The sequence below is a fragment of the Lynx rufus genome, unplaced genomic scaffold (genome assembly GCF_022079265.1).
Source record: "Lynx rufus isolate CCGP_SWC_20201006 ecotype Redwood Valley unplaced genomic scaffold, mLynRuf1.p SCAF_14, whole genome shotgun sequence".
Taxonomy (NCBI): Eukaryota; Metazoa; Chordata; class Mammalia; order Carnivora; family Felidae; genus Lynx; species Lynx rufus.
This window is the reverse complement of record NW_025814828.1, coordinates 64,862,481-64,882,034: the sequence shown is the minus strand read 5'-3', so window position 1 is coordinate 64,882,034 and position 19,554 is coordinate 64,862,481. Positions and strand designations below refer to the sequence as shown.

At 36.9% G+C, this 19,554-nt stretch overlaps 1 protein-coding gene across 1 annotated transcript in view; it reads left to right on the top strand.

Moving 5' to 3' along the window:
- Positions 1–3,824: 3,824 nt before the first annotated feature.
- The window catches only part of ZMAT1 (zinc finger matrin-type 1), a 36,725-nt gene continuing 20,995 nt past the window's right edge, over positions 3,825–19,554 (top strand). Inside the window, exon 1 of the mRNA XM_047075715.1 lies at positions 3,825–4,101. Coding sequence (XP_046931671.1) covers positions 3,825–4,101 — 277 coding nt within the window. The remainder of the gene's footprint in view (positions 4,102–19,554) is intronic.

Below are 19,554 nucleotides of genomic sequence, written 5' to 3'. Positions count from 1 at the left end.
GAATTCAGTAATATGTGGAATTTGTGACACAAAATAAAACAATAAAGAGAAAAAGAGAGAGAGACAGAGAGAGAGAGAGAGGGATATCAAGAAACAGACTGTTAACTATAGACAACAAACTGATGTCTACCAGAGGGCAGGTGGCTGGAGGGGATGGGTTAAATAGGTGATGGGGATTAAGGAGTGCACTTGTGATAAGCACAGGATGACTTATGGAAGTGTTCAATCACTATATTGTACACCTGAAACTAATATAACACTGTAGGTTAACTAACTAGAATTACAATGAAAAATAAATATTTACTCAGTGCTGTAGTCCAAAGACAATTATAACTACCACGCAGAGGTCAGGGGGCTGCAGAAAACCATTGCTAATCTTACATGTCCTCAGAGCCTTTGGGTGCAAACTTGAGGAAGAATGCTAAAGCCACCACAGACATTCATGTTTGATATCTTTTGGAATCCATATAAATAATGGGTTTTATCCCTATTTTATTTTATTTTTTAATTTAAACTTTAGTTAGCATACAATGCAATATTGGTTTCAGGAGCAGAATTCAGTGATTCATTACCTACATACAACACCCAGTGCTCATCAAAACAAAAGCCCACCTTTATACCCGTCACCTATCTAGCCCATCTCTCACCCATATCCCTCCCTCAACCCTCAGTTTGTTCTCTATTGTTAAAGAGTCTCTTGTGGTTTGTTTTCCTCTCTTCTCTTTTGTCTCCCCCCTTACCATATGTTCATCTGGTTTGGTTTTTAAATTTGACATATGAGTGAAATCAGATGGTATTTGTCTTTCTCTGATTGACTTATCTCACTTAGCATAATACATTCTAGCTCCAACCACTTCATTGAAAATTGCACGGTTTCATTCTCTTTGATGGCTGAGTAATATTCCAGTGTGTGTGTGTGTGTGTGTGTGTGTGTGTGTGTGTGTGTATACTATATATCTTTTATATCCATTCATCAGTAGATGGACATTTGGGCTCTCTCCATAATTTGGCTATTATTGATAATACTACTATAAACATTAGGGTGCGTGTACATACACCTTCAAATCTGTATTTTTTAATCATTTGGGTAAATACCAAATAGTACAATTGCTGTATCATGGGGTAGTTCTATTTTTAGTTTTTTGAAAAACCTCCATTCCTTCTCCAGAGGGGGTGCCTGTGTGGCTCAGTTGGTTAAGCATCTGACTCCTGATCTCAGCTCACGTTTTGATCTCAGCTTTGTGAGTTCAAACTCTGCATTGGGCTCCATGGTGGGCATGGAGCCTACTTAAAAATAAATATTTAATTAATTAATTAACTAACTAAATAGAAACCTTTGAGGGAGAAGTAGGAGGACCCTTGGCTTTTCTCATCCCACTCTATTTTTAAATGTCATGCAAATGTGTATCACTGGTAGGACCTAAACCATATACAGACCTTGCTGGCCAAGAAATTTAAGAAATGTAATTGATGGGCTTCCAGCTTCTGCAACACGGGGGAGTGCATAGATAGAAGTGCTAGCTGACAATATCCGGAAACATCCTCTGAGTTCTATTCCTCTAAACTTTCTGATTTTTTAAAACACCAGATTTCCTATATTAAATCTTCTGTTTATTTTTTTTAATTTTTTTAATGTTTATTTTTGAGACAGGGAGAGACAGCATGAATGGGGGAGGGTCAGAGAGAAAGGGAGACACGGAATCTGAAACAGGCTCCAGGCTCTGAGCTGTCAGCACAGAGCCCGACATGGGGCTCGAACTCACGGACCACGAGATCATGACCTGAGCCGAAGTCGGATGCTTAACTGACTGAGCCACCAAGGCGCCCCTAAATCTTCTGTTTAAAATACCTAGTGCAGTTTCTCTTTTGCTGTCTAAATCCTGAGTTATGTACACTCTTCAAAGATTCTGACTGAATAGTTCTTATAGAAGTGGACTGTGATCCATATTTTGAGAAGTAATGTGTTTGAGGGATTTCCTCCCCCCTACACACAGTATTGGAAGGAATAAAATTACACCCCCTCTTTATCCTTACCTTGTCCTATTGGCTATTTCAGTGGAACATTTCTTGTGTGTAATCTATCCAGTAATTTCTTTGGTAAGTAAACATTGCACTAACTTCCAGAAGAACAGGATAGAAAATTAGAGAAATAATCCAACAACTCAGGTAATCTTGGGTAAATTACTGAACCACAAAAACAACAAAGATATGTTCCTAAGAGCCCAGCATTCCAAGTCTCTAAATTTGCTATTCAGCTCCAACCAGTTGTTTCCAGTCAGGAATGTACAGCCAATACTGCCAAATTTTCAAATGATTTTAAGAGATTTTTTTGGGGGGGGTTATGAAATGACCTTTTCAAATACTGACAAGGAAGTAAATAAACAAAACATATCTGTGGGCCAGACCTAGGGACTTAAGGATCTAGCCCTAGGAACAACTAGTTTGTGACCTTGGCCGTAGGACTAGAGCATGTGCTAGAGCATGAGGAATCAAAATGAAAAATGAAAAAATCAAAAATGATACAAACTGTATTTTGTATCAAAAGGGTCCCAGGCTATGGAGAAGAGAGGCATACAATACAAATATGCATAAGATATGGGTGCATCACAGAGGAGGGTGGAATTAAGTCGAAGTCGGACAGAACAGGTCACTGGAGGAAGTGATGTATTATTATCTGGGTTTCAAAGAATGTATAAGAGCCCCTAATGTGGGGAAAGTGCATTTCAGGAAGAGGGAGCAATACATACAACATTGCATAATGAAATGACAGTCTTCATAGGAATCTGTAAGAAATTTAATATTGCTGAACCATAAAATAAAACAGTGGTGAGGTAGGGGCAGTGGAAGGGATTGAGATCAGAAGAAGGAAGACCCAAAGATCAGAGGCCTTACTTCTAATGAGAGATAATGAAGACTTGAGATTGGGAAATGGAAGTGAGACTGGAAAGGAGAGCATACACAAGCGAAAGTTTTGCACAGATGCACCAGGACACATATCCATCAACAGGGAAATGAATGGGATATTGCACAGCACTCAAAGTGAATGAACTACATCTACATGGATGAATTTTAGAAACAAATCATTTAGCGAAAGAAACAAGTCCCAAATTACTACATAGAAACAGATACAAAGTGCTGTGAAATTTGAAAACAAAACTAAAAAACTTTGTTTAGGCATGCATGTATGTGATAAGAGTATATGTAAAAAGATCATGGTAATAAACATAAATCAAGATAATGGTTTCTTCAGCAGGGCAGTTTGGGGAAAATGTTGAGATTTAAATTATCAGTAAATATTCTAGTTCTTTGGCTGGGTACCAGATTCACAGGTTTCTACTGTAATTTAAATGGATAGATGGATGGATAAATCATCGTTTATGGCTCCATGAACGAAATGTCATGACTACGTACTCTGCTTATTTCTGCTCTTAGTACTTAGGGCTATGAGAATTAGCATTTTGGAGGTGGAATCAATTGGTTTCCAGTCATTTTGTTTTTTACCTTAAATTGGTTTTAGATCAGTTCCTCTAAGGAAAGAGGCCTCACTATGTGAGGCCCACGTGCTTTTACATCCCGCTCTTTTTACCCTTTGCCTTTGGCCCTGCTTCCCCTCCAAAGGGAAGAGGGTGACGCCAAGCAGTTGGTGAAGGGGGAGGGGCTGCCCGTGGATCTAAAGTGTTCCTATTGGTGTGGAGAAGGAGCGAGAACGAGGCTCGAGCTGTAGCGTGGAAAAGAGGGGCGAGGGGGCGGGGCTAAGCGGGAGGCGGGGCTAAAAGAGCTTAACGGGAGCGAGGCGCAAGTGCAATTGTCCGCGCTTCGCTGCGATGGCGGCGGCGCCGAGCACAGTCACACTGCTGGCGGCGGAGTCTTCCCCTCAGGAAGCTACCGTCCCTGCCGCCTCCTCCTCCTACACCGCCTGCGCGGCGGCGGCGGCAGTGGCGGCAGTGATTGTGCCTGCCTCCTCAGCCACCTCCACCCCTGCCAGCCCGCCTGCCGGTGGCTGTGGCGACGGCGGCGGCAGCTTTGGCGGCTCCACTATGGCGGCGGCGGGGAGGGGGGGCAGTAGTTTTAAAGTAGACACCCGCCCTTGCCTCAGAGAAGGTGAGTTCCCGTCCCGGGGTGTGGGGGCGGCCCCATCTCCTTCGCTGCCTCTCCAGCCCGTCCGCGATCAGACTGGGCGCGGTTCACCACCGCCCCACCCCCCCACCTGCTGTGGCGCAGTAAAGGCCAAGCTCGCCCCGCCCCGCCGTAGTAGCCCCGAGTGTGCAAGATGGACCGAAGTAGAGAGGGTCTTCCCTACTTCTCCCCACACCCCCGAAAAGGATGGGGGGGGTCCCTAGGAAAAGGAGCTGCAGGTATTCACAAAGCAGGAGTTTGAAGGGAAGAAATATACCACTTAGTTTCTCTCCCAACCAGGGCGCCTTACTTTGCTCTGTGAAGTTGAGGTGTGATTTGGTAGAAAGGAGACAAGGTAGAGGTGCTGTGGAACTGGAGGGTCAGGGAAAGGGAAGGGGGACTGATGGAGAAAGGGGGCAGAGATAAAAGAAAGCGCTGAAGAAATCAATAAGAGGGGGGAAACCCCCTTTGGTGAAATTCAGCATCCTGCAGTGTAGAAACTTTGAATAGGATATTTAGAGAGGAGATTAGGAATTTGGGGAGGTTAGAGTGTATACATGAGCTTTAAAGTAGGAGCTGTTAGATTTTAGGGTCATAGGGTCCGATGGAGGGGGTTGTGCTAAGAAGAGAGTAAAGGAAGTGTGGGAGAAGCACAGATTTCAGATACCACATTGGAGAGTTTTCTTTGGCTATTTGAGGGTGTGACCTTGTAGAGCAAGGTTTAGGGACCCATCTTTGAGATGGTTTTGATTTTAATAAGTGCTGTTGTACCTACCAACACATACTACTCCTAACATAAAAAAGAGATTTCTTGACTATTTCAGTATAAATGCTATTTAGTTCACACAAATACTATATACTAGTAAACAGCAAACTGTAAAATTTGCCGTTGAGATTCATTTTAAAGCAGTGTTTGGAAATGCTTCTTAGGTTGTTGAGACCAATTCCACTACAAAAGATCTCAGTAAAGCGTTTTGCCATCGTAAATTTTGTAATTAATTTCCATTATTTGTGTGTTACCTTATATTGCTAACTTGCCTCCAAAGTGAACGACGTGGACACCAAAATGGAGTTTAAGTTCCTTTTCCTTAGAACCCCCCATTAAAATTAGCCCATAAAAATGATTTTCTCTTCACATTCTTAAGTGATATATCCCTGTGTGCTATTTATTACCTTTCACACCTTTCACTTTGGGGGAATGGCAAAGCAGTAAAAAAATCCTTTACAATAGTTGTCATAGGCACATGACATAAATGCCACTTACTAAATATGGAAGTTAGAAATACACTGCGATATGGTGATGTCTTTTTATTTATTAACTCTCTTACTTAAGGCAACCTTGGAAAGATTCTACTGTCTTCAGTCAGCCTGGATTTGTACAGTTGTTTCGGGATGAAAATATGAAACCTGGATTTTTGTTTGTTTGTTTCTGTACCAAACTTTCTGTGTAACCGGAAAGAACGAGAAAACAGTTTTGTAGGTGGTCAAGATCACAATTCAGTCTGGCTCTCATGGCCTTTTCACAGTAAGGTTTAGGACCAGTAGCTCATGCAGCAAATGGCTTTTTGCCTGTCTCTGTGACTGGATTGGTTATAGTATTTTTTAATTTATGCAGGTATTAATGGCTTTAAGAGGTATAAATTCATAATGTAGCAACCATACCCTGTCTACACTATTACTAACTGACAAAACGAGGAGAGCTCTAGCATAGAAGTCTGGTGCAGTGAACTTGGGTTCTGTTGTTTATGCATTAGATTTTGTGACCCTGAACAGATCACAAACTTCCTGGGTTTGGGTTTTGACATTGAACCAGCCAGACTCTTAAGGTTGATTTCTGGTCTGACAGTATGAACCATGATTTTGCAGTTCTGCATTGATACATACTCTTAATGACATTTCCACGGCTGTGCACTAGAACAGTAATTCATAAGCCATAAGAAACTTTGACCATAGTTATCACTTGACATTCAGTGAGTAATTAAATCTGTGTTGTTAGTGTTGAGACAATTTACTAAGCTATGAAAAAAAAATATAATTGCTACCTAAAAATTATCTCTTACTATTTCATTTTAGGTAAATATCCTTAATTATGTGTTCACTCCAAACCAAAACTTTTACCTTTCCACCTAACGAAAGATAAATATGTAATATAGTACACTGTCCAAAGCACTATTACATCATAAAATATTTTTGTTTGGATATTTCTAAAGACTATAAATGGTTGCCAGTTATAAGATACTGGATAAAAGAGAAGAGAGAAAAATGTTTCTTGATGGTGTGCCAGTATCTTTTGCTTTGTTTTTGTTTTTTTTTTTAAGCCCTGGTTAGGAGATTACTCTAAAATGTGACAAAGAATTGTCAAGATTCCAGTTGTTATAAGTATACTCCAGATAGAACCATTAAAAGTCGTTTAATAAAGCATTTGGTGATCTTTTTTCAACTATAGCCAACACTCCTAAGGATCTCATCTGTCTTGGGGTTGGTAATGAGCAAATGACAGTGGAGATTAAAAATTGCCAAGCAGGGAAGATGAGAAGTTTCAAAAGTTACAACTGGGAAATTGGGCAATAAACTTAAAAACAAAACAACAAACAAAACAAATGCCAGGTGAATGGACATATGACAAAACATACCTGCCTAGAATTCATGGTAAAGGGAGTCATGAGATTTTGTAGGACACTTCATGTTTAATGGCTCAAAAAAGGAATTTTCACCCAATATTGATGTTCCAGTGTAATCATAGTAAACATCAAAACAAAAATAAACAAAAACTCTCTTGTTTGTTTACCTCTTCATTTAAAAAAATAAATTATTAAGTGAATTCTGTTTTAGATTGGAGGACATGCTGGCTTTTTCTTTAGTTAATAATCCATTTGTACAGTAATTACCTAACAATTACCTTTGTCTCCGTATTATTCAGTGAAGTTTCAAGTCCATCATAAGAAAACCTAGTTAATGGCCTTTCCTTCATTTATTCGAGAATTGTTTATTGAACTCCTGTGTGTGTGTCACTATGCTCAGTGATGAGGATATAGTTGAATTAGACACAGCTGTGTCTAAGAACTCTAGATTAAAGAAGTCAATAGTATTGCTTGATAGTGAAATTATAAAATGAATAAATAAATAATTGGGGAAAATGCAATCTTAAATATCATTTGTCAGACTCTTAAACTATCAGGGCCCTCCCATTGTTTATTATAGATCTGCATTCTACCCATGGTGTCTTATATATTATAGGTACACTAAAACACATTATAAATCTAATGTTGGTATCTAGGAAGGAATAATTAGCAAACTGTTAGAATTAACATTTATTCTTTGCATTTGTTAGGGTAGGAATGTCTGGAGAGAGGTTAATGACCACTTGTTAGTTTCTGATCTTCTGTCTCTATGTGTCTTTAGGTGTCAATATGTGAAAATATTGACTAAGCCTGCCCCTTCATGTATTAATCACATATTTGTTTGGATATGAACCTTGATTCTTTTCCATCTGAAACCAATCTTGGAGATCCATTCACATTTACTAACCTATTGGAATGAATGGCATGGTGACTTTCTGATGCAATGTAGCTGTCATGGGATCAAGTAAATTAGTGGATTTACACAGGACTTGAATTCAGTTTGTAACTTCACAAGCAGGCAGGACTCCGGAGCTAACTAGCCACAGAGTGCTTATAATTATGAAGGTCACATATTTCATTTAAAGACAAAGTAAATATTAAACTTATAACTAGTATTCCCAGTTATTTTATTAATTACATTGCATTTTGTAATTACTAATATGCTATAGGAAATCCTTCATTATTTTTTATTGTGAGAATCTGTGTAAAACACCCAAAACTTGCTAAACTTATAGGTCAGGTACTAATCTTATAAACTGAGAAAATAAAGATACTAGATAGCATTATAACTGGGTGTTCATAATGCTTACAGGTACACATCTGCACTCTAGCACAAATAATATTTCTGAAAACTCCTTAAATGGGCTGTGACATTTAGGGGAAACAGTGTTAAAATACCTTGGCAAGGTTAACATGGTCCATTTTCCACTATAACTTAGTGTTGAGCTCTGTTCATCTTTCCTTTATATGGATGGTATTAAAAGATCACAAAGGTCGGAGCTCCTGGGTGGCTCAGTTGGTTAAGCGTCCAATTTGGGCTCAGGTCATGATCTCACAGCTTGTGGGTTCTAGCCCCGCGTCAGGCTGTGTGCTGACATCTTAGAGCCTGGAGCCTGCTTAGGATTCTGTGTCTCCCTTTATCTCTGCCCCTCTCTCTCCCTTAAAAATAAATAAAATGTTTAAAAAAGTTTAAAAAATTGCAAAGGCCAAGTCAGCTATTTAAAAAATGCTTTTAAATCAAGAACGCTTGAGGGAGGCTATCTCAAAAGGTGCGGTCATGGAGAATACAGCACGTATGCTCTTTGCAGAATTAAAATGATGATTTCTTGGATTTATTAATAGCTGACTTTAAATCTGTGACTGAGATTTATATTATTGCAGCCAACTCTTTTGAGTTTTTCATTCTTGTCACTTTATTAAAATAAGATGCAAAGACATGAGAAAGAATTAAATATGGCCTTTTGTAGCAACGTGGATGGAACTGGAGAGTGTTATGCTAAGTGAAATAATTCATACAAAGAAAGACAGATACCATATGTTTTCACTCTTATGTGGATCCTGAGAAACTTAACAGAAGACCATGGGGGAGGGGAAGGAAAAAAGAAAAAGAGAGGGAGACAACCAAACCATAAGAGACTCTTAAAAACTGAGAATAAACTGAGGGTTGATGGGGGGTGGGAAGGAGGGGAGGGTGGGTGATGGGTATTGAGGAGGGCACCTGTTGGGATGAGCACTAGGTGTTGTATGGAAACCAATTTGACAATAAATTTCATATTTAAAAATAGGATGCAAAAAGTTTTTTACAATGTTAGATTTTTTTTGCATCAAGATCAGTTGGACTATGCAATTCCCACCTCAACAAAGCATTAAAGCAGTTAATAACTAGTTATTGCCATAAACATCTGATGGGTTATCTTGAGGAATAAATTTGGTGTTTGGTACAACTAAGTCTAATTGTCATGCAAGTGAGATTCATTTTATTAAATGTAGCCATTTATAGAGTGATCTAATTTGAATAAGCTTAAATTTATCAGGGTAACCAAGTAACATTTAATTCTAGTGAAAGCAAAGTTCTCTTAGAACTGAAGGATGTTATAATCTTCCTTTCCTCAGAGATCCTGTGTGGTTTTTAATTTCATTAGCAAGGGTGGACCAAATTGTAGGCATAGACTCATCATTTTTGTCTGACTCAAGCCATAATTGTTTTTCTTTTATCACAAAAATGTATTTCATCCTAAGTTGTCTGGTGTTATCTAGTAGTATTAGGAAAAAGTTTCAAATAGGATAATTTTGATTTCACACTCAATTGCACTTTTGTATACAGAGGTTAATGGTATTTTATAAAACTTCAGCATAATAATGCAGCTATTTGGAGTAGACACAATCCAACAATGGTCTCCACAAAAATGAGTTTCTAGGAAGTAAATCCTCTTTGCTTTTTATATCATCAAAGGCAGGTACTCTGGAACAAGCTGAATTGAATATTTTTATATCAACATGGGGGATTTTAATCCATAGAATGTGAATTATTCGTCCTTACATTTGCGTTTCACTTACTTAAAAACATCTCTCAGCTATTATTAATGCCTCTCCTCAAACTTCTGGAACTTTTTCATAGTCCAAATCTACCTAAATCTAGAATCATATATTTTAAATTTTAGCTTTCCCAATCCTTTATTTCCTATAATCTCTCTGGGCCTTAGCTTCCTTATTTTGAAATGAGGACATTAGACTAAATCAGCTATAAACTAGAGGCAGTTTTGCCCCACAAGGGACATGTGTTAATATCTGGAGATATTTTTTGGTTTTGACAACTGGAAAATGCTGCCAATTTCTAGTTGGTAGAGGCTGGGGGATGCTGCTAAGTGTCTTACAGTGAATGGAACAGCCCCTCATAACAATGAATTATCTGGCCCAAAGTGACAATAGTGCCAAGAGTGAGAAATGTTGGACTAGATTATCTCTAAAATTACTCTGATCTGAAATAAACTGACTATATATAATACTAAGTAAAAATTTCAGCTTCTGAATTAGTAAACGAGCATATTTTATCAAGTGACTTTGTGTGCCAAACATTTTTTTTTAATTTTTGTTTCATTTAATATTCACCACATCCTGGGAGAGACAGTATATTTCTTTACTTTTTAGATGAAAAAACTGGCTCCAAGTGGTTAAATAATTTGCTGAAGGGTATATAGTTAGAGATCGAGATGGGATTTGGATATGTTTGACCAACTCAAAAGCTTATTTTTTTTCCCTACTACCCAGTATTATAGGTCATAGTTTTTCCCCCCATTCCAAATTATTATGAAAGCTTTGCTTTCTCAAGTCATGTAAATACTTCTTGTAAGAAGGAAATAAAAAGACTTAACACTTTCACTAATAGAAATTTAGTTGATTCACTAAAGGCTAAAGTCATGTATAAATATAGTAAAATTGTAGGAGCACCAAATACATGAACTTTCTTCTCAGATCCTGTTTATAATTTGTCACAAAACCACTCTTTGATTTAAAATAACCCTCATAATTGTTATTCAAGAGAGGATCACTTAGTTATAGTAGCAAAACAAAGGTTTATTACTTACGCATTTTCCTCTGAGTGATGGGTTGACTCTGGAGGGGAACTCCCCTTCAGGGAGAAGAAGGTGCTTTTGTCTTTTATTTTAACACTTTCAGTATTTTATTTCTTATTAAACTGCCATTTTAAGCATTTTTAAGTGTGCAACTCAGTGCCATTAGGTACATCCACATTGTTAGGCAACCTTCACCCCTGCCCATCTTCAGAAATCTTTCATCATCCCAAACTAGTACTCTGTACCTGTAGGTCATAGTTTTGTTATATGACCATCTTTCTCCAATCTAAAGAACTTTATGAGGTGTCTAATTCCTGTAAAATAATATATTTATAAACTATGCTTAATTTTTTAACAGTTGGCAACCTGAAGAAGTGTACCATTTATTGTGACCACAGAGGACAGCATTGCAAAGCAGTTTTACTCTCTTACACTTTGAATATGAATGGAACCATGCATTAAACATTGGTTTTATCTTTTCCATATCCTGTGGGTTTAAGCCTTTACTTCTTTATCAGCCTTAGGTTCTCTTCCCATTTTGAACCTAGTTTTTGATAGTACTTTCTTATTCCTCATGGATTTTTTAATGTTAAAACACAAAGAAATGTTATCAGCATGAGAAGCTCCTGTATGTTTCAAAGACAGTATATCCCAGTCCATATTTGAGAGCATAGCATTGTATCATTAAGATCTCGCTATCAAGCTACCTAAACTGGGCTTTGATTCTGAGTATAAAATCTTGTTCCCCTATCCATATTTTTTTCCCAAGTTTATGATGGCATAAAATCCAAATATGTCAGGTAATAAAGAACAAGTGAGAGGTACTATGCTACGAATATTAGAACAACATGTCTATGATTAACTGGGAGGGATTTAAGTTCCCATGTTCAAAACTTTATTTGCTACAGATGAGGGATGAAATCACACATCACAGCATTTAATTTAGTCATTTGATATTCTAATGTGTAATCTATTTATATTTTTAGCCATAGCTTTCCTAACTTATAACTAAATGAGATTGAAAGATGCAGGACCATTTGCCATGAATTTGTTGTATTCATTGTCAGGAAAGAAAACTGAGCCACTTATACCTATATTATAACAAAAATAATACTATAATTTGCTTAAAGCAATTTGACATTAGTTATGATGACTAAAACATTATATTTGGTAATAGAAATTCTGTGTATGTTTTTGCAAAGAAATACCTTGGAGAGAACCAATTTTAGGGTTAGGACAAAGATAAGGAAATGCAGATAATGGAGAAGTAGGGGGAAAATATTAGGACCTTTTGAATTTTTAGGCCCTAAACTCTGTATAACTATATAGCTGTTTAAAACTTCAAATAATCTTTTGTGTTTCCTGATAGACTTATTATTTGGAAGCAGCTAAGATATTTGGACCCTTCTATAAGAATCCCACCAAAATTTTGCTTCTCTTTGTATTTGTCTCTAAAATACAACATTTTTTTGGTGACTATCAACCCATATATGGTCAAGTACAAGAGAAACTTTAGAAATGGAAATCTGAAAGGTGGCATATGTTATTAATCATAAGCTAGTTAATAGCAGAGTAAAGACTATCATGCAGTCTCTCTCATTCTGGTGCTTTTTAAAACTCTTACTGCTTTTGGAATTAAGAATCGGTGTGAAGCCCATATTTAACAACCAACCAATAAAAATATATTTGTTTCAAATTCTAAACAGTTTATGAAGAGAAAAGATGTGAAGAGAGTACAAAGAAGAAAAAAGAAAAAGGGGGATATACAAATTGCCAAGTTTCTTCAGGTATTCATTCCTACCAGAACCAGTTTCAAAGACCCAGTTCTTTGTGAGAATACTTAACTTTAGTTCCTGGCATATAGTGAGCACACAATAAGCATTAGTTCCTGTTCCAGTCATCTTCCTCACAGCCAACATCATTTGTTCACATGACTCCTAATTTAACATCTACTCCCTGATGTTTGCCTGCCTTCTAGGTCTTCCCCCTAAGACAGGCTGAAAAACATCTGCACTATCTATCACCAATTACCTCTCCCACTTTCAGAATTTGCTATAGACCATTTACTTCTGAGAGTCCAAAAATCATGTCTCAAAAGTGGGGATAAGGATAGAGCAGGGTCCAAAGGAACATTTATTTAGCATCTCTTGTGAAGTAGACATGCATTTCTCATATATGCCAGACCTAGAGAGGAAGTTTCTCATTTAAGACTTTGGCGTTTTTAAAAACTAACTCTCAGGGATATCTTGGGCAGACTTAGATTGGAATCCTGGCTCTGATGCTTACTGTGTAACTTTGGACAAATTGCTTGACCTTTCCAGGCCTCAGGTATTACCTTTAGAAAGTAGAGATCATCACATTCATATCAAATTTAGGGGAAATGCAGTTTGAAGAGAACTTGGCAGTGTGGGATTCCCTCTGAAAAATAATACCCCATCATGTATAATTGTTGTCAGTAAGAAGCCACCTTCTACAAACCTCTTGTCTATAGTTTCAGGATCTGAAAAGATCTTGAGAAGCCAGAATTATTGGTAGAATCTAACAAATGAAACTTAAATGAGACAAATCTAAGTGTATATTGGGTCTGGTTGGGGATCCATAAAAATTTCTATCTATATAACTATGCCCTAGAGTGACAGTTTAACAGCTCCAGGTGAAAAAGAAGCTTGTATTTTTTTCTAAATTTTTTATGCTTACTTATTTTTGAGAGAGAAAGAGAGATAGATTGAGAGTAAGGGAGGGGCAGAGAGAGAGGGAGACAGAATCGGAAGCAGGCTCCAGGCTTTGAGCTGTCAGCACGGAGCCTGATGTGGGGCTCAAACCCACGAACTGTGAGATCATGACCTGAGCAGAAGTCAGACACTTAACTGGCTGAGCCACCCAGGTGCCCCAAGAAGCTTGTATCTTTTAATTTTTTTTTCTTAAAACTATTATCTTTATTCAAGTTAAGCACAAATTTATTATCATTGTGGGGATGGCTTATTTTTATTTTATTTTTTACTTAAATTTTAGTGAACATTCAGTATAATATTGGTTTCAGGAGTAGAATTGTTATTCATCATTTACATACAACACCCAGTAGAAGCTTGTGTTTTACAAAAGTTATCCTGTCATGAGTCAATAGTATGATGTGCCCACCAAAAAAATCGGTGAGGCTATCTTAGGCTATATTAATAGAAGAGAAATATTCAAAATAGAGAGGTGAATATACTTAACACTACTGAACTCTACACTTAAAAATGGTTACAGTGGTAAGTTTTATGTTATGCATTTTTACTACAATAAAAAAATGAGGTGATGATCTCACTTTACTATTTTGTTATTGTGACCCCATTACGGTGATTGTGCTTATGTTACACTTTATGAATTGCAGGGATTTAGGTAAACAGTGAGAGCACTGGACATTCAGCTGGATGACAGAGCTGGGATCAGTTCACTAAAAGGCTAAGGGGGGTAGCAATAAAGATGTAATGGTTCTACTAAAATATTTGAGGATTGCCATTTTAGAAGAGGGATTATATTTACCATGCCTTCAAGGAATAGAACCACGACTAGTAGAAGCGCTAAGACAGCATGGTCTGAGTCTGATCCCTGGACGAGTGTTGGAACAGTTTCACCCGTGAACTTGTAAAAAACTATACATTCTTGGGCCCCAACCCCAGAACAACTGAATAAGAAGTTTGGGGATGGGACCCCAAAATTAATCTTTTAACAGGCTTTCCAGATGATTCTGATGCACACTAAAGTTTGAGACCCCCTACTCTCCAGGAAAACAAATTTCCATTCAACGAAAATACACATGAAAATTTGGCTAACAGCGATTCTCAACCTTCACTGTGCAACAGAATCACCTGGGAAACTTTAAAAAAAAAACAAACAAGAAACTATGATGGGAAACCACTCCCAGAGATTCTGGTTAATTGATCTGGAGTGGTGACTGGGTATTGGTATGTTTTAAAAACAACCTAAGTGACTTTAATGTGTAGCCAGGGTTCAGAACTACCTTGTGGAAGGTTGAACAGGATCACTAGGTAGGCTGTTCAAGAGATTACTTGGGGACCCTACTTAAAACTCAGATTCTTGGGGCACTTGAGTAGCTCAGTCAGTTAAGCGTCCGACTTCGGCCCAGGTCATGATCTCACAGTTCATGGGTTCAAGCCCCGTGTCAGGCTCTGTGCTGACAGCTCAGAGACTGGAGCCTGCTTCAGGTTCTGTGTCTCCCTCTCTCTCTGCCCCTCCCCTGCTCATTCTCTGTCTCTCTCAGAAATAAATAAAAACACTAAAAAATAAATAAATAAAACTCAGATTCTTGGATTTCAACTCTGGAGATTTATATAGATAGTGCCAAGGAATACTTCTTTTCTTTCTTTTTTTCCTTTTTTTCCAAAATCTTTTCAGGTTAGACTAAAGCAGTTAGCTTGATAAGTATCATTGTAAATGACCTGTATACCAATCAGCTTAGTCACCAAATAGGTATTGGACAGCCATTACGTGTAAGGATCTAGCCTGTACTGTAGAGCAGTGATTCCCAACATGATTGATTATCAGAATTATATGGATTGGACTACCCACAGAGATTTTTGAATCCAGCATGTATGATGTTGAAAAACTGTGCATGTGAATTTGATGTGATACCCTGATTGAGAATAATTTTTACATGAAGATTTATTCCTGAAATTTTGAACGCAAATTTAATAGTATTGAATTGATTGGGAAAGCATGCTGTTTAAAGAAAATTAGCATAAATCCTCCTACGTACATTTTAATGTGCATCAACACTGCAGTATCTTCTTTTTTAATTTCAGATTTTTCTGCATTTCAGTTTTGACTCACTGAAGTCAGAATATCAGCACACTCATATTACACTCGGAAATAATTTGCCATTGACAAGTAACTGTAGGTGAATTTACTGAATTTAATTAAGGCCAAAACTCCACTTCTTGCATCAGGAATAACATTGTATAAGCTTAAATGTGATAGATCTAAAAGCTCATCATATTCATAGCAAATTCTAATCTCAGGATTTAATGCCCTCTAGTTTTGACAGATATGCCTCTTATATCCATCCATTCCTTCCTTTCTGTGCCTGCTGCTCCTCCTGAGGCTTCAAGCCTCAATGACCCATTCCTGCAACTGATTCCTAATTCATATGCCCATTGTGAGCCACTTCTTTTCCCTTTTTGAATGCAAAATTCAATCCAAATGCCCTAGTGAAGACAATTATGATTTGGCCTCATGGCAACCTTTCAATTATTGTCTTTCATATACTTGCCTCTCCCCAAGTACATTTATTCCAGTTTTTTTTTTACCTGAATTATATACACCTTTTAAATCTTAGTTCAGAACCTGTTCTCTAGAAAGCTTTTCCAAAAGTCCTCAGCAGGAACACACTGTACCTTGTGTTTTATATCACTTCTGACATTTCATATGGGGATCATAGTTTTTTCTATACACTTGCTATACACTTACTAAAATTACTAAATTGTAAATTCCTTGAGATTAGGAATTATTTACTTGCTGTGTCACTTCCAACATGTGGATAGTTATGTACATATAGTAGAAAAATTCAAGATAAACTTCAAGTTTTAGCTCCACCAAATAACATGTGACAAGTAATTTTGATTGTACTAAATCCCTATTTTCTAATCTTCAGAATATGTGAAATGCCACTTACCTCACAGATTTGTTCTAAGGACTATAGGGGTAAGCTGTTGTTTTATTTGACACATAGAAGGCCTTCAATAGATGCTCATTCTTTTTTCTTATCTCTTTCCAGAATCTACCATAGTACTTTGAAACTAACTTCAATAAATATCACAAAGCTAGGGGCGCCTGGGTAGCTCAGTCGGTTAAGCGGCCGACTTCAGCTCAGGTCATGATTTCACAGTTTGTGAGTTCAAGCCCCGTGTCAGGCACTGTGCTGACAGCTCAGAGCCTGGAGCCTGCTTCAGATTCTGTGTCTCCCTTTCTCTCTGACCCTCCCCCGCTCACACTAGGTGTCTCTCTCTCTTAAAAATAAACAATGAAAAAATTATTTTAAATAAATAACTAAATAAATATCACAAAGTTAAATGATGCCTAAAGGCACTGATGACCTGAACAAGGGTAGTATTACGGGAAATGAAAAGGAAGAGATGGATATGAAATAATGTTATAAGCTACAATTGATATGAAATAGTGTTTTTCTGGGGAGAAGAAAGGCTGAGATTTTAAGCCTGGAATATTGTGCCATTTAATAAAGAAAAACAGACCAAGAATTTGTTTGAGGAAATGAGTCAAAGGCAGTACATCTAGGCAATACCATTCTAAAGAAAAAGGTAAAGGGGTGCCAGTAACTTTATGGGCTTCATGGAAATGATGTGGGGCACCAGTAATGAAAGTCTAGGTTAAAATACTCAGACTTGGTATTTCCAAATTTGAGTGTCAGTTTCGAACACTGAGTACTGAGACTTGGGGAAATCTGGAAGTAAGTAATTCCAGATTTAATTCCATATTTAGGAGAGAAAGGAGTGTTAAATTTTAGGAATTATTGAACCTCTAAATTAGTAGTTTCCTTTTGTCTTCTTAAAAGATACATTCTCTCCACAAGTTATGTTGCTGACAAATGAAATATTTACTAGTGAAAAATTTTAAAGGGAAATTTGAAATCTTACCAGCATACTCAGATTGCATATAATCATTAATAATGAAACAAGGGAAGTCCTGAAATGCATTTTAACCTCTTTATCTTGCTGAGTTTAGAGTCAGAGTTAGATAAATCATATATATTCTAAAGCAACCTAAAAAATTAAATTCAGAGGGGATGCTATCTATATATTACAGGGATAAATATTTAACTGTCAATCAAGGCATTTCTGACATGTTCCTAATTATAGTTATTCTTTATTTTTTAAAGTGTAATTAACATACAGTGTTATATTAGTTGTAGATGTACTATATAATGATACAACAATTCTTTATGTTTCTCAGTGCTCATCAAAATAAGTGTACTCTTAATGCTTTTTATCTATTTCACTCCTTCCCCCACCCACCTTTCCTCTGGAGGAGGAAAGCTGTATTTAAGAGTCTGTTTTTTGGTTTGTATCTTTTTTACTTTGCTAATTTGTTTTGTTTCTTAAATTTTATGTATGAGTGAAATGGTATGGTATTTGTCTGTCTCTGACTGACTTATTTAACTTAGCATTCTACTTTCTAGATCCATCCATGTTGTTGCAGATGGCAAGATTTCATTCTTTTTTATGACTGAGTAATATTCCACATCTGAGTAAGATATCACATCTTTTTTATCCACTCATCTATGGATGGACACTTGGGTTGCTTCTATATTTGACTGTTGCAAATAATGCTGCAGTAAACATAGGGGTGCATGTATCTTTTCAAATTAGTGTGTTTGTTTTCTTTGGGTAAATACCCAGTGGTGGAATTAGTAGATCATATGGTAATTGTATGTTTAATTTTTGAGGAAGCTCCATACTGTTTTCTACAGTGACTGCACCAATGTTGCATTCCCACTGATATCATATGAGGGTTCCTTTTTCTCCACATCCTCACCAACGCTTGTGATTTTTTTGTGTTTTTTATTTTAGCCATTATGACAGGTATAATGACACTCATTGTGGTTTTAATTTCCATTGCCCTAATGATTAGTGATGTTAATTACAGTTATTCTTATCTTGGACAGTTTTTTAAATAAGCCTTTTTAGTGCATACAGTGATACTGAAAATTAAGCTTAGTTGAAGATATCCAAAATAACTTCTAAAATAAGTATATTTAAAAGCTTTTGTAAGTTTATTTATTTTGAAAGAGAGAGAGAGAGAGAATGGGTGAGGGCTAGACAGAGAGGGAGAGAGAATCCCAAGCTGGCTCCATGCTGTCAGCACAGAGCCCGAGGTGGGGCCAATCCCATGAACCACAAGATCATGACCTAAGCTGAAATCAAGAGCCATATGCTTAACTGACTGAAATAGAAAGGCTTACATGTATTTTGCAAAAATTAAAACAAGATAATTGAAAAGAATAAAATGTTAAATTTTCTCCCTTTGTTCCTTTTCTAACCCCATTTCCCAAAATTAACAACTTTTAAATTTAATTTATAACTTCTCATATTTTTTCTATGTGGTGTATATTTAATTTTTGGTAGTGTTGGGAATTTGATATATTTCTTGTTCTACAATTTTTATCTATTTAATGTATTATTGGCATTTCTCCATAAATATGTGGTATCAGCTTATTCATTTAAATACCAAATAGCAAGTAAAATTTGATGTTTTGTGATTTATACCCTATAGATAAGCTAATAAACTTTGTCAGAATACATTGCAGCTGTTAAGAACTTTTGATAGAAGTGTGAACCTCAAGTGTAAATGCAGAAAGTTCCAATATGTGTTATTAATACAGTGAGAAACACTATAGTGTAATTTCTAGATGTTATTATATGTACATTATTTTATAGCTTTGAGGGGCTTGTGTGAGACATGTTTGGCCAGATGAACATGCTAGTTTAAAAAAAAAAAAACCAATGGAGGATGTTTGCCTACCATCAGCAAAGTTTGTGGTTCCAAATGGTTTTTAGGTAACATTGGAACCATAGCTCTAGACAGGTGATAGTCTTAAAACAATGCTTTTCTAAGAATTATCTGCTGTAAAACAAAATTCCAAGGCTATTTTTTTTAATCCTGCCTTTCATTATTGGTGCCCTAGATCATTCTACGAATTTCATGAAGTTACTGATACCCACATAAAT